Consider the following 14758-nt stretch of genomic DNA (forward strand, 5'->3'; position numbering starts at 1 on the left):
GACCAGCTGAGTCCAGCCCCAGGCCGCTAGGGGCAGCCCCAGCAGCCCCTTCGCTCTCCTCAAAACCTCGGGTGGGCAGTGTCCGCCGTGGGGTCCCCTTCCGCCCTCAGAGCAAGGTCTTTGCCATCAGGTGCCTGGCCCCAGTTATACGCGTGGAGAAACTGAACACTGGGGTAGAGAAAGGCCAGGCTCGGGGGACTTTTAATCTTCCCCTATATTTTAAAGCAAAGATCCTCCCCAACTCTTAGCTCTCTCCCTTCCCACTCAAGAACAACAGCAAAAAAAATGCCACCATCGTGGCTCCTGCCAGTTCTGTCCTCCACCTGCAAGCACCGCAGTGTGTTGTATGACCCAGTGTGATCCTGGGTGATTGGGACTTGGGGTCTCACCAGCATCCCATGCTCCCTTCGCACGCACACACCCAGTACTTGGAAACCTCCAGTCCTGAAGCGACAGCAACATTCCCTTTTAACACCACGAAGAGCCTAACAGTGGATTCCTGCAGGTCTTCCCGGGCCTGGAAGGAGGTCTGATATATAATTCATTCCTGCCTCCCTCCCCGTAGAATCTAAGAGGATGGAGCCCAGTACCAGTAAGACCAGTGAGTCCGAGGAAGACGATGTTGAGGAAGAGGAGTCTGATGAGTGTGTTAAAGAGGAAGCCACCATCCCTTCTAACCCTTCACAGCAGGCAGTCTCAAAGGCATTTGAAAGTGGGGTTCCCTTATCCATTATAGCCAAGAAAATTCCAAAGAAAATCATAGCCCCAACAGACACAGATGATTTAGAAGTTGGGAGGAGAAAGAGAAGGCGGAAACGCAGGTAACTTTCCCCTGGTCCCCTTGCCTGCTTGGCCCCAGAGAGTCACACCCACTCTGCCCATCAGCATTTGGGGTGCTGGGATCTAAGTTCTTCTTTAGTCTTTGAGAGAGGACAAGAAAGGCTAGAGCATCACTAACCTTTTGACACAACAGGAACAAAATTTAGAACCATTTGGGCTGGCTCAGTTTGGAATTTCAGCATATGTGTAGCACCCTGGTTTTTTACTAAGTTGCTTCTAGCGAAAATGAATTCGTGTTGTGCATTTGTTGGGTATCTCTTCCTCTGGGTGCTTGGCATACCACGGTCTGTCCTTCCCTCTCACTCTGTCTGATTTCTGCTATTCCTCCATTCCAGACCCCTGGCCATCAACCTGACCAACTGCAAATATGAGAGTGGTAAGCACTGGGTTGGTCACTCACACCATTGTATACAGTCAGGCCCCCGACCCCTGGGTCTTGCCCAGCTGGCCTAGAACCAATGTTAAGGTTCCTAGGTGTCTCCTGGCTCAGCTACTGGCAGCTGACATATGGCTGCTTCAATGGTAGAAGGGTATCTCCACAGTTACCTAGCTAGAAAAAAGAAATGGCAGAGTCACTGCCCCAGCTTTCCAGATTTTAGCAAAGATGGCACAAGGTTAAAAGAGGTTTTTTTCAGGATTGGATCTGAGAAACGACAGTAGCTCCGTGGTAGAGCGCTTGCCTTGCATGCAAAAGACCTCAGGTTTGCTCCCCAGCACTGCAAAAAACAAAAAATAAGAAGCCACCTTTCTTTCTTACCCACTTTCAAAGGATGCTTTGAAGGAGCTCCAGCAATTAAAAAAAAAAAAATCCCCAGCTAAGTCAGGCTTGTCCTCCTCTCTCTTTCCCTCATTGACATCTGCAGAGGGGAGGCATCCAGTGTTAGGTTCCAGAGTAATCCCTGCCTCTAGGGTCAGCTCTACAGGCCAGAACAGCCCTCCTTGGGAGACAGGACTGAAAGGAGCAGAAGGCCAGGCTTTTGTTTTCTCTACCACATATTTTGGAAGGGCCTGACAGCCTCATGAACTTGAAGTTAATGCAATAACTCAGTTGCAGAGCTGAGGTTAAGAACTACCTCCCTTAGTGATGGAGTGGCTCGAATGGTAGAGCACCTGCCTAGCAAGCTTGAAGCCCTGAGTACCACCGAAAAAAAAAAAACAAAAAACCTGCCCTCTGGTCAGGTCTCTTCCTTCCCCGTCCCAGCTAGAGTTCCAGGACTCTTTGCCGGTACCCAGGCTGGCAGTGCTGACTTCATGTCTCTGCAGTGCGACGGGCAGCCCAGATGTGTGGCCTGAAGGAGGTAGGGGAGGATGAAGAGTGGACTGTGTACTGGACAGACTGCTCTGTCTCACTGGAACGAGTCATGGACATGAAGAGGTTTCAGGTACCAATGTCCTAACCTAAAATCCAAAGTGACCACTCTCACTCCCTCTGGCCTGACCCCCAAGACCACTAGTTTTTGCGGCTATACCCTGTGTAGGGCCTACTGCTCCAGAGGAAATATTGTCTCTGGGCCCTCTGGAGCTCCGTTATCTGAAGGAAGTGTCCAGTGGGCACATCGTATCACACTATGTGCTTTGCCTGGTGGGATCTTCACTAATCTGCCTCTTCCAGGGCAGGTTGAGCCCATCTCGGACAGAACCAGGAGGCAACTTCAGAGCTAATGGCAGAGGGCTGGGGATATGACTCGATAGAGGAACTCTTGCTCTAGGCCCTGGGTTTGATCCCTAGCATCTTGAAAAAAGGAAAAAACAAACAAAAATCCAGCAGGGTCAGTTGAACAATCCAGCCACCTAAACAGCTTAATTTAGCAACCCACATCTGTTAAGAGACAGTGTGGGAGCCAGATGCTAGTGACTCATGGCTATAATTCTAGCTACTTGGGAGGTTGAGATTGGGAGGATCAAGGTTCAAGGACAAATAGTTTGCAAGACCCAGCTCCAAAATAACCAGAGCAAAATGGACTGTAGGTATGGGTCAAGTGGTAGAGCACCTGCTTTGCAAGAGAGAGAGAGAGAAAGTTCCAGGCCCTTGATTCAAGTGCCAGGCCCTAGTACTGCCAAAAGAAAAAAAGGGGGGGAGGGCACACAAGGGACTGTTGTCAGATGGGGGTGACAGTAATTAATAGCTCTTTCGGAAGGCTTCTGTGTGTTCGTTAGGCACTGTTACATGCTTTTATGTTGTTACTTCATTAAGTCTTTTATAACATTTCTGAGCCACAGATGTCACTTGATTAAAAAGAGGACACTGAGGCTCAGAAATACTATATTCACATAGCTAGTGACTGAGAAAGCCAGTGAGAACGCACTTAGCTATCACCTAATGTGCCTCCCAACCCTCAGGACAGAAAAGCCAGGGGCTCCCAGCAGGCACCAGGACAATGCCAAGAGGTCCCCGGGTGCCAAGATGGCATTATTCTGTAGCTGGTTCTTTGTGTTCTTTTCTCCTGTGCGTCTTCTGGGAAACAGTTTCTTATTATTTCTTTGTGTTGTCATGCATTATTATTCTCATAGAATGTGAGAAGGTGGCCAGAAGACCCAAAGTCCTGGCTAGTGTCCACTGTCTAGCTGTCCTTCCTAACCTCAGCATGCATGTGTGTTGGGTGGAAGCCCAGGAGGGGTTTTACCCTGGTGGTACTAGTTACCATGCACACCTCCACTGTGGCTGCTCCCTTACCTTCCCTGTCCTCTTCCTCTGCTTCTGGGGATGCCCAGGGTACTGCCACTGTCCAGGGTAGTGTGACAATTGGCTGTGTTTCAGAAAATCAACCACTTCCCCGGCATGACAGAGATCTGCCGTAAGGATCTGCTGGCTCGGAACCTCAACCGCATGCAGAAACTCTATCCCACTGAGTACAACATCTTCCCCCGCACCTGGTGCCTCCCTGCAGAGTGAGTGAGCCTGGCTTCCCTGCTGAGCTCCCGGGGGTGGGAAAGGAGTCACCCTCTGAGTTCCCTCCAGACTCTGGTCTTGTGACCTAGGCATGTCTCAGAGGGATGGAAGTGGATCAAGAAAGTTTCAGCTGGCCAAAGAAAAGTGGGTCTGAGGCTGAGTGCTCCAGGAAGAGCACGGACTAGATAGCAGGAAGATCGCCACGGGGCCCCAGGACAGCCATGATGCACAGAAACCTTCTGACCAGCCCCTCTCTGCACATAGCTATGGGGACTTCCAGGCCTATGGTCGTCAGCGAAAAACCCGCACTTACATCTGCAAGCCAGACACTGGCTGTCAGGGACGAGGCATCTTCATCACCCGAACGCCCCGGGAGATCAAGCCAGGAGAGCATATGATCTGCCAGCAGTACATCTCCAAGGTGAAGGATGCCGCGGGACTGCCCGGCCCTTCCCGGTAAAGCCAGAGAGGAAGCCAGTTTTAGGCGCCTACCCTTTCTGCTATCCCCAATGTATTAGAGGGAGAATGGAGTCCTGATTCAGGAGCCTGCCTGGGTTTGAACCTCGGCTCTTCCACTTCCTAGATAGGTGACCTTGGGCAGGTTTCGTACCCTTCCTTAGCCGCCATTTCTTCCTTGCTAAAGGGCAGTAATGACAGTAACTACTTTGTATGGTTGCTGTGAGGAAGCAGTGTGGGGCACAGAGTAAACACTGCCGAGCTGATGATTATCCCCTCCGGGTTTGCACGCTCTCAGCCCTTCCTCATCGATGGCTACAAGTTTGACATGCGGATCTATGTCCTCATCACGTCCTGTGACCCTCTCCGAATCTTCATGTATGAGGAGGGCCTGGCCCGCTTCGCCACCATGCCCTACGTGGAGCCCAGCCATAACAACCTGGTGAGGGGGAGGGGGAAGGGGAGGGGACACCCTCTTCTCTTCCACTGCCATGCACGCTCAGATTCTAGGGAGGTGAAGTGGTTTGTCATTGTTGCTCAAGACCAAGGAACAGAGCTGGCAAAGTGGCTCAAGTGGTAGAGCTCCAGCCTAGCAAGCGTGAGGCCCTCAGTTCAAACCTCAGTGCTACCCAAAGAAAAAAAGACCAAGGAAGGAAGCCAGTGAGAGCCACCTGGCTGTGGGGAGAGTATTTGACGGGTGGTGACAGAGAAAAGCTCATCGCCAGAGGTGCCAGGCACACCTTCTGCCCCAGAATCTTATAGAAGGAGGGTCCCCTGGTGAAGAGGGCCAGGAGACAAGCCACCCTGAGGTGGAGGAGGGCTTCCAGGAGCAGTCTGAGGCCACAGGGCTGCTCCCTTCACAGGAGGATGTCTGCATGCACCTGACCAACTATGCTATCAACAAACACAATGAGAATTTTGTCCGGGATGATGCTGTGGGCAGTAAGAGGTACTCCTTACTCTGTTTCCCCTTGTTTCCTCTGCCCCTTAGCCCCACAGCCTCAGGATCCCACATGACCCAGATGGCTCTTGGGAGGCTGATTAGCTAGGAATCCCTGCCTTTATAGACCCTGGTCGGGTGCCGACTCCAATAACTGATAACCCTACTAAGGAATCCCTGCCCCCAGCTGCTAGCAGCCTTTCAAACCACAGGGGCCCTTGCACAGAATTAGAGTTAACATCAGGGAGCCTCCTGCCTGCAGCCAGGCCCTGCTGGCATAGGAATTGGTCTTCCTCTGAGCACTGGGCCTCACAGGAAGCTGTCGACACTCAACGCCTGGCTGCGAGAGCACAGCTGTGACCCCCGAGAGCTGTGGGGGAACATTGCGGACATCATCATCAAAACTGTCATCTCAGCCCACCCTGTCCTCCGCCACAACTACCGAACCTGTTTTCCCCAATATCTGAGTGGAGGTACCTGTGCCTGTTTTGAGATCCTTGGTTTTGACGTCTTGCTGGACCACAAGCTGAAGCCCTGGTTGCTGGAGGTGAGATTTTCCCGTGGACGGAGTTCCAGAGGCCTCCCTGAACAAGACAGCTGGGATAAGAGTGCACTCAGGTGGGGGAAGAGAGAACAGGATATGGAAGCCCCAGTGTGGCTGGGAACCAGAGAAGGCATAAGACCTCTGCCCTTGTGACCTGCCGAGGGAAACCGTGTGGTCTCGGACCTCTACTTTAGCAATCCAGGGCTGGGATCCCCAGTGCTTCTAGTGTAAGCTTTGCTTTTGAGGACGCCATACCTGCAGAGCCAGGCTGTCTGGCTTTCTCTCAGGAGCCTGTGAATTGGACAGATCACTTCCAAGTCCTGTGGCCTTGGAAACCAGTGAATCCTGACTCCTTGGCTGAGGCCACAGGAGGGAGTGTTTCTCCCCAACCTTCTAGTTAGGCCTGTAAGAGCCCACCATCTGCTCAGGTGGTCTAGGAAGGACGGAAATAGTGACTCCTTTTGGCAGGTAAATCACTCTCCAAGCTTCACCACGGATTCCAGCCTTGATCGAGAGGTGAAGGATGCACTTCTCTGTGATGCCATGACTCTTGTTAACCTCCGGGGCTGTGACAAACGGAAGGTGATGGAGGAGGACAAGCGGCGAGTCAAAGAGAGACTGTTCCAGTGCCACCAACAGCCACGAGAGTCCAGGTGCTCCAGGTGTCTGATATGTTTAGTTGCAAACCTGTGTTTGTTATTACTTTCCTGGGATTCCCTCAAGAAGGGGAAGACCAGGGATGGGGGAAAGAGGAGGAAGGCTGACTAGCTATTAAAAACATTTTTTGCATAGCTAATACATTGCGTATCATAGACAATACATTCAAAATTCAAATGATATGGTAAAGTCTTTCTCCACCTTTCCCCTACAGCTACCCATTTTTTTCCCCTGGAATCAATCAACATTCTTAGTGTAATGTTTATACTTGCACAAGCATTTAAAGAACAAATATAAATGTATTTATACAAAATATTGTGTCCTGTGTCTGACCAGAGAGTTGCATAACTTTCCATACTCCCTGCACCTACTGCACAACAATTTAGTTTAGAGCTATTTTTATCTGAGCACACTAGCTTTGCGTAGCTAGGTATGATGGTTCATGCCTATAATCCCAGCACTCAGGAGGTTTAGGCAGGAGACCCTACCTCAAAAAGAAACAAAGGAATATAGGCAGTCATTTAAAAATATTGTTATATGACCCCATTATCAAAAAAAGAAAGAGGGAGGGGAGGGAAAGAGGGAAGAAGGGAACAAAGGTGGGAAAGAAGGGAGAAAGAATAGAAAGGATGTAGGTAAGCTAGTGAGTGACAAGGCCAGGATTCAAACTCAGGAAGTCCTGTCCTAGAGGTCTTCTCTGTTAATTGCATAGTAAGTATATTGGAGGTTTTGGGTTTTTCTCCTTCGTTTTCAAATTAATTTTTTTTTCCCATAAGAGGGATCCAACTCAGGGCCTTGACATGCTAGCTGAGTGGTCTACCACGGAGTTACATCCCCAACCCTTGATTTTTTTTCTAACTAGAGAGTCGGGGGATGTTTTGGTGGGGCTGGGGTTTGGGCTTCATGCTTGCAAAGCATGAAGATTGGGGGGGTGGTCTCATGAATTATTTGCTAGGCTGACCTTGAACCGTGATCCTTCTGATCTTACCCTCCCAAGTAGCTGGGATTATAGGCGCTAGCCACTGTTCCCCAGCCAAACCTTTGATTTTTTGTGTAAGACTGACTATGAAGCTCAGGCTGGTCTGGAATTCGCATTGTAGTCCTGACTGATCTTGAACTGGAAATCCTCCTGTCTCAGCTTCCTGAGTGCTGGGATTACAGGCACACACTACCACACCCAGTTTAATCTTCTTTTTGCTCTTCTAAATTTTCTGTAGTGAACATGCATTACTTTTATAATTAGAAACCTAAAAGATTGTGATAACTTGGAGTGCTGGCTTACAAGTGGACCCCTCTGCACTTAGAATGAGAATCAGATTTCTGGAAGCCAAGTCTTTAGGAATAGCTATACACAGGGTGTGGCTGGCCTAACATGGGCTTGGAAGCTTCCCCATGAAGGCCCTGTAGGAGGTTCTGAAGGCCTATCCAGCCTTCCATTCTCTTCTAAACATTCTCACTGCCACCCTCTGACTCCCTGGAGCTTGGTTTCCACAGGCGAGAGCAGATTGAGTCATCCCAGGCGGCCATGCTGGACCAGGAACGATATGAGGATTCCCACTTGGGGGGATACCGGCGGATCTACCCTGGGCCTGACTCAGACAAGTATGCACCCTTCTTCAAGTACAATGGCTCCCTCTTCCAGGAGACTGCTGCCTCCAAGGCCAGAGAGGAATGTGCCAGGTACCTTGTCCTGCATCTTCCTCTGTGCTGGAGGGTGGGGGTCAATCATGAAACTGCATTGCTCCCCAGCAGGGGAGAAGAAGTCAGACACTTGAGGAAGGAGGAATGGAGCTAGAATTCTATCCTTCCAGTATGTTTCCAGTCTTTCAGTCTTCTCCCATCAGTCCCAAGACCAGATTTCCTGGGGTTTTTTTGTGTGTGTATGTGAGACTGGGGTTTGAACTCAGAGCTTTCTGCTTGCAAACAATGTACTCTACTGCTTGAGCCACATCTCCAGTCCATTTTGCTCTGGTTATTTGAGATGGGGTCTCAAAAACTGTTTGCCAGGGCTGACCTTGAACAGTGATCCTCCCAGTCTCAGCCTCCTGAGTAGCTAGGATTACAGGAACAGGCCATCGGCACCCAGCTGATTTTTTTGTTCTTTGCCCACTCTCATTTCCTTCCCCACACCTTCTCCCCAACACAATATCTCCAGTGTCTGAAGCCGCCCTGTCTTGTCAGGCAGCAACTGGAAGAGATTCGCCTAAAGCACGAACAGCAGGAGAACTCAAGCACCAAGAAGAAAAAGGAAAACAAGGACCAGAACCAGGGTGAATCAGTTGGGGAGAAGAGCCGATCCAGGGCAGGGCCCCGGGGCCTTTCCACCCACTTGGCTTACAGGAACCGGCGGGAAAAAGAGGTGTCAGGGGTTTTGTGGCTCTTATCTTTCTGCAGGCAAATGGGTTGGGACTACTAGAGAAGGGGATCTCTGCTGTCCTCTCCTCCCCTTGCCTGAGAGAGATGAGTTCCTAATCAGTAAATTGAGTCTGACCTTTTGGATCAGGAGGTGAGAGAATGGACAGCAAAGGGAACCTTACAGTGGGTAGGGGAAGGAAGATGTAGAGTGGGCAGGGGTCCTGCAGCCATCCTTGCTGATGGTTTGGGACTCATCTTTGGAGGTCCTGCATTTATCTCTCATGTACCTTGTAGCAGCAGCTACCAGTACTCCTGGACACCATGCAGCCTCAAGAAATTGTGGAAGAGGAGGAGCTTGAGCGGATGAAGGCCTTGATACAAAGGGAGAATCTCATCCGAAGCCTCGGTATTGTAGAGCAGCTCACCCGTATGCTGCACCCCAACCACCGGGGCCAGAGAAAACTTCATGAGTATCGGGTGAGGGTCCCTACGAAGCCTCCCACAAAGCAAGGGAACAAGGGCTGTGATGCCAGCACGTGGTGGTGGGTACACCAGAGGAGGTTTATGTGATAGCATGTGTTCATGAAGCCCGGAATGCTGAGCACGCTGGGCCTTGGGAGAGGGTCTGTTGGTTCCTTTTGCATCCGTTCGTTCCCAAGCTCTGTTGTTTTTGGTATTGACATCCAGCAAGGTGCAGCTCCCAACTTTGTCAATCACAAGAGACTTGCTCTCTCTAATCCTGTCTCACAGTAACCCAAAACTCATGACTGACAAATAACAAGGCTGACCATGCTCAGTGGCTTCTGTGTAATCGGCTCCCTAGCACCGCCAGTGCCCTGGCTCTAATGGGAGATAAGTAAACAGTCTTGGGCCAAACCTGTTGGGTTTGTTTTTGTTGAACCCCAAAGGAGAAGCCGGTTAAATAGTGCTACGGCCTAGAAGAGATTTTTCAGTTGCATTTTTCTTCCAACACACCATCCAGCCTCACAAGAAATGTGGTAAGGGGCTGCTCTTCTCCTCTAGCCTAGATTTCACCAAGACGGGCTGGGTAGTCAAGAACTACAAGCTGTGAATCTGGTCCCATTGGTGCTTCTGAGAGGGGCCGCCTCAGAGCAGGGCCCTCCTCATTTCCTGCAACCACTTCGGGCCCATGAATTGATCCCCACGATCTTAGGGCCACTGCCAAGCATGAATGCTGCAATTGCACATCATTCCCAGCGTCATCTGAAGCCCAAGAACTTCAACTGGACAGAGGATCCAGCCACTGGCTCCTGTTCACTGTCAATGAAGAAATCTGGGAGGCACTATTTTTCCAGTGCTAGAGTCAGGCTCACTAGCCGTAAGTATACCAAACTAGCTTGGGTAGCTTTGAACTGTGCAGATTCCCAGTAGCAAATGTTACAGTTGGGCTACTCCCCAAGTATAATGTGGCACTTGTAGCAGTGTAGGAATGGGGGGTGTAGTGGACTGGCTTAAATACCTCCGTCTATGTGCTGACCCTGATGATAGCAATGGCAGAAATACAGTCTCAGCCTTCAAGCAAGGCAACAGGGAAGTGGACAGATAAACAGTCCCATTATAACAGAGGGTGGCAGAGATGCTGGGGGGAGCATGGGAGGCCCACGGTTGAAGGAGGTGAACCTATGTCTCCTGTGAGTACCAATTTAGAGGGATCCATGTTTCCACTGCAGAAGGCCAAGCCAGCAGAAGGCTAGAAGCTATGAACCGAGCCCTGGCAGGATCAGTGCCACCCAGTTTAACCCCATATTAAGGCCATTTTCTGCTGCGGGAAAAAGAGGACAGTGACTCATGGACTGAAGGTGCCTTGCCTTCCGTGGTAAGCTCTGAACACAGAGCAGTCAAGTCCAGGGATCTCACCCTCTGCCCCGCCTCTGCACCCATACTGCACAGGCCCAGCACACTCCTCAATGTCAGCCAGCACAGGTAAATGCAGGAGGGAAGCCCAGCGCTCAAACTCCTGGAGAACCCCCTCAGGTTTCCAAAGGAGCCGGTGGCCTTCTTCGCTAAATGAAAGACTGCCACCCAGCTTGAAAGTTCTGGCCAGGAACCCTGTTTGCAAAAGGCAAAACACAAAGACACCGAGAATTCTTCAACACCCTGATTCTTTGGGGACCGGTGAAGATCGAAAGATGAAGCGCCAAGGCCGGCATGCACTCATCTCCGCTCCTCGAGCCTTAGCCTGGATTTATCGATAGGGGATGGGTCTGAACCCTGGGTGCGGCCCGGGGCTGGAGGTCACCGGCGACAAGGAGTCGCGTTCCTAGTGGAACCCAGTGCCCGAGGCACGGTGTTGTCGCCGTCAGAAGACTGCCAGGGTTCGCCCTTCCTGCCACGGTAGCGGAGACAGGCAGGCCAGGGCGGCCTGGGACGGAGGGGCGGTTCTTGGCAATTAACCCGTCTTTATATTAAAGTTTATGTCGTTTTCCAGGCGCGTCCTGTACGTCATTTAGACCCTGGCGTTCGAGGCGAGCCCGCCGCAGCGTCGCAACACGGGAGGGCGGGCCATTGCGCAGCTGGAGGAAGGGACGCCCCGCCCACCGGATAAGCGGGAGACCCCCCCCCACGCCCAGCTTCCGGCCCATCGCTTCCCTTCCGGCCGCACCCTACTTCCGACACCGCCCTCCTACTTCCGGTGCTGCGGTGTCGCGGGCTGCAGAAGGCGGGTGTGCGTCGCCATGGCCGTGGCTCTGAGCTTCCTGCTGGGCGGCTGTGTCCGCGCCGCTGTCGCTCGCTGCGGCTTCGCGACCCAGGGGGTGGCGGGCCCAGGTCCTGTCGGCCGCGAGCCGGACCCCGATTCCGACTGGGAGCCGGAGGAGCGGGAGCTGCAGGAGGTGGAGAGGTACCGGCTCCTTCCCGGGCCCTCAGCCTGAAGCGTGGCCTCGAGCCCCGGCGCCCCAGGCCGCGCCCCTTTGGCGCCGGGCGTGGTCGGCAGCGGCCCTGGTTTGTTGGCGCCGGCTGTCCGGACGCAGGGGCACGCGTTGCGTTCCCTGGCACCGCAGGCCCCTCGCCGTAGTGACGTTCTTCATCACCCGTGTAGAGGCCGGCGTGCTTGCGGGCAGTTGTTGTTTAGGTGTTAGGTTTGCGGGGCGGTGTGCCGAGCGGCCACAGCGGGCACACGGGGCCCGAGACGCTTGAGACGCACGTCTTGCTTCCACGCATGGCTTTGCCCTTGGTTCTCTCCCCCCAGTACCCTGAAACGACAGAGAAAAGCAATCCGGTTCCAGAAAATTCGGAGGCAAATGGAGGCGCCCGGTGCCCCGCCCAGAACCCTGACGCGGGAGGCCATGGAGCAGATCCGGTAAGGTCCGCCTTCGCGTCCCCTGAGTGTTGGGAGCGAACCTCCTCGACCTGTCGCGGGTTAGGTTTCCGGTTCTGCGCTGCCGGGGAGCAACCCAGCCTGGATTTAACGGTTGTGTTTTGCTTTGGTGGTGCTGGGGTTCGAACGGGGCCTTGCGCTGATTTGAGCTACGCCCCTCCCGGGTTTTAGAGCCGTGATGTTACGGCAGTTGCTTCGGCTTTTTGATTGCTTGTTTCAGCGAAGCGTCCATACTAAAAGGTGGCTCGTTTTTGCTAAAAATTTTAAATAGCAAATTGTGGACGTCACAATTTGACTTCTGAAATAGTAGATCATGACTTTCCCGCCTAATGTTCACAAATGGGGTTTCTATTGTTACGTGCATTTTCCTGAAGGATCCATAACTTAGAAAATCTTGAGATTTTTTTTACATATTAACAATTTTAGTATTTTAGTTTTTCTTTTTTCTGCTTTTTTTTTTTTTTGAGATAGGACCCCAATTTGCAACTTGTAGGTCAGACTGGCCTGGAATTCGAAGTCCTCCTGCCCTAGCCTCCCTGTTGCTGGGATTACAGGCATGTACCACCACAACCCACTTGTTTTTTCTAAGTTTTTTGTTTTTAATAGGCCATGTAATACATGGGCTCAAAATGAACTACCATGGTGTACACATGATTCACTCCTCCCAGTCTTCCATACTCTCTTCCCCATGTTCTGATCACCTACCTAGGGAGTGTGAGGACCTGCCCGGTACTGTCTGTTCAGACTGCCTGGATTCCTGTAATGGCCTCGTGCCGATTTTACACTTAGAGTGGGGTTTTTTCTTTGTTTTTTTTGTTTTTGTCTTGGTGCAGGGCTCTGATGCATACCAGAGAAGCACTGTACCTCTGCTACACCCTCAGCCTCTCTATCTACTCTTTTGCCACTATAACAAGGTTGAACTTCAGAACGAAAATGTACCCATTGCATTCCAGTGCTTAAAATCATTCTTGGCTTGCTGTTGCCTCAGGCTAACTCCTAAGCATGACAAGACCTTGCTCCCTACCCTCACTGTCAGTTGAAGTAGTCCAGCAAAGCGGAGGAAAACTTTGCCTTTTATATGTTGCTCACTGTACTGTCAGTATCTTCCATCTCCTCTGTCTCCTTTGTTAGCTTCAAGTGTTGTGTCCGTGGGTCTCCCTCTCTGGTGCTCCTATGCTGTAACACTGTGTTACTGCCTGGTACTTTTGTGCACCCCAGGCTGTGTGCTCTTGGAAGCAAAGGTCAGTCCTGGATTTGCTCTAGTGTGGGTATTAGACAGCACTGGGAGGCATTTGGTTGATGTGTAGTGAAGTGACCTGAGGGTGGTTAGGTGTTGGTGTTGGCACACCGGAATGAAACAGACACCATATAAGGACTGCATTTGCAGTTTTTCCAAGCCCTCCTTTTTATTTGTGTGGTATTAGTTAACTGCTTGAGGAGGAGACTTCTTAATAACTGCTCCTTTTTCCTATAGGTATTTACATAAGGAATTTGCAGAGTCCTGGTCAGTTCCCAGGTTGGCAGAAGGTTTTGATGTCAGCACTGATGTTATCCGAAGGGTTTTGAAAAGTAAATTTGTACCCACTCTGGAGCAGAAACTGAAGCAGGATCAAAAAGTCCTTAAGAAAACTGGGCTTGCCCACCGGGTCTGGCAGCTCCAGGGTTCTGGAGATAGCCCAAAGCCACTCACTGCAGGCCACTCTGTGTCAGGTTCATTGCTGGTGTCAGGGAATGAAGCTTCATCCAAAAGTCAGAGTCACAGCGCAGCTTTGAAAATGATAGGGTCAAGCCCTCACAGTACAAATACACCAAGGAGACAGAATGGAAGGAATAAAAGAATCCAAGGCCTGGAGGAGAACTTGGCGCCTCTTACTGCAACCTTGGGTCATCAGAGAGAGCTGCACAAATACCCCACCAGTGATTGTGAGAGCACCAGAGGAACTGACAGGGATGGATTACCAAGTGATGAGAAGCTGGAAGAGTTGAAGGCAGGGGAGCCAGGTGACCAGAACTTCAGCAGCAAAGTAGTCCAGCGGGGACGGGAATTCTTTGACAGCAATGGGAACTTCCTGTACAGAATTTGAGCCAAGGCCTGCCTGTGAGGATGCTATGTGAAACAGCTGGCAAATGAATCTGGAGCTGCCAGGCTTCCTGCATGTGATAGGAAGGAATGGTGAGCCCTGCGTGGGCAGAAAGAGCTGCTGATGATTCAAGCTTCCTGGTGCTCTGCTCCTGGTCTGGTCTTTATGACTCGTCAGTACTCATTTACCTTGTTGCTTGGGCTTTCTGCATGTTGAAAACCAATGTTAGATGTGTTAAGAATTTCTGTGATATTTGCGTTAATATGTTTGGGAGGAAATGAAAAGTTTGCCTTCTGACCTCATTTCCTTTTTAATCACTGAACACTAAGAGTTCTGGAACTGCTTAGTCAATTGGTTGTTTTCTTTAAGTGCAGAAATAAAGTAAATGTAGCAGTCTGTTGCTTGGTGTTCTTTTGGGCAGGAGGGTTTACCTGTAAACTTTGGAGAGTGATGGATGAGAAAGGCAGAAGGGGACAGCCCTTGTCATTAAACATCAGGGGAGGTGGAACCGAGGAATTCCCAGCAAAGGACTCTGCACAGAGCCCCCTGCTCACTGATGGGTTTGGTAGGGTTCTGAGAGAGATTAGGAGTGGGGGTTTGACAAATAATGGGCAAAGATTTTAGGGTCTCCAGCATAATCTCCAGCTACATTCTAAAA

General features: G+C 51.1%; 2 protein-coding genes and 1 pseudogene across 2 annotated transcripts; all 3 read left to right on the forward strand.

The window, feature by feature from the left end:
• Positions 1-269: 269 nt before the first annotated feature.
• LOC109695081 (tubulin polyglutamylase TTLL13-like) lies at positions 270-9722 on the forward strand. Its single transcript, XM_074061989.1, has 12 exons — positions 270-821; positions 1176-1216; positions 2104-2222; positions 3599-3729; positions 3995-4151; positions 4485-4628; positions 5050-5135; positions 5442-5673; positions 6139-6323; positions 7822-8007; positions 8509-8686; positions 8977-9722. Exons 1-12 carry the CDS (start codon positions 577-579, stop codon positions 9250-9252), a joined length of 1980 nt encoding a protein of 659 aa, XP_073918090.1. The 5' UTR covers positions 270-576; the 3' UTR covers positions 9253-9722.
• On the forward strand, positions 9472-10630 carry LOC141419215 (tubulin polyglutamylase TTLL13-like; annotated as a pseudogene).
• Positions 10631-11323: 693 nt separating this feature from the next.
• Ngrn (neugrin, neurite outgrowth associated) lies at positions 11324-14496 on the forward strand. The gene is made up of 3 exons (XM_020177402.2): positions 11324-11542; positions 11891-12001; positions 13494-14496. The coding sequence occupies exons 1-3, from the start codon at positions 11379-11381 to the stop codon at positions 14101-14103; spliced, it is 885 nt and encodes a 294-aa protein (XP_020032991.1). The 5' UTR covers positions 11324-11378; the 3' UTR covers positions 14104-14496.
• Positions 14497-14758: the final 262 nt, after the last annotated feature.

The sequence above is a fragment of the Castor canadensis genome, chromosome 19 (assembly GCF_047511655.1).
Source record: "Castor canadensis chromosome 19, mCasCan1.hap1v2, whole genome shotgun sequence".
Classification (NCBI taxonomy): Eukaryota; Metazoa; Chordata; class Mammalia; order Rodentia; family Castoridae; genus Castor; species Castor canadensis.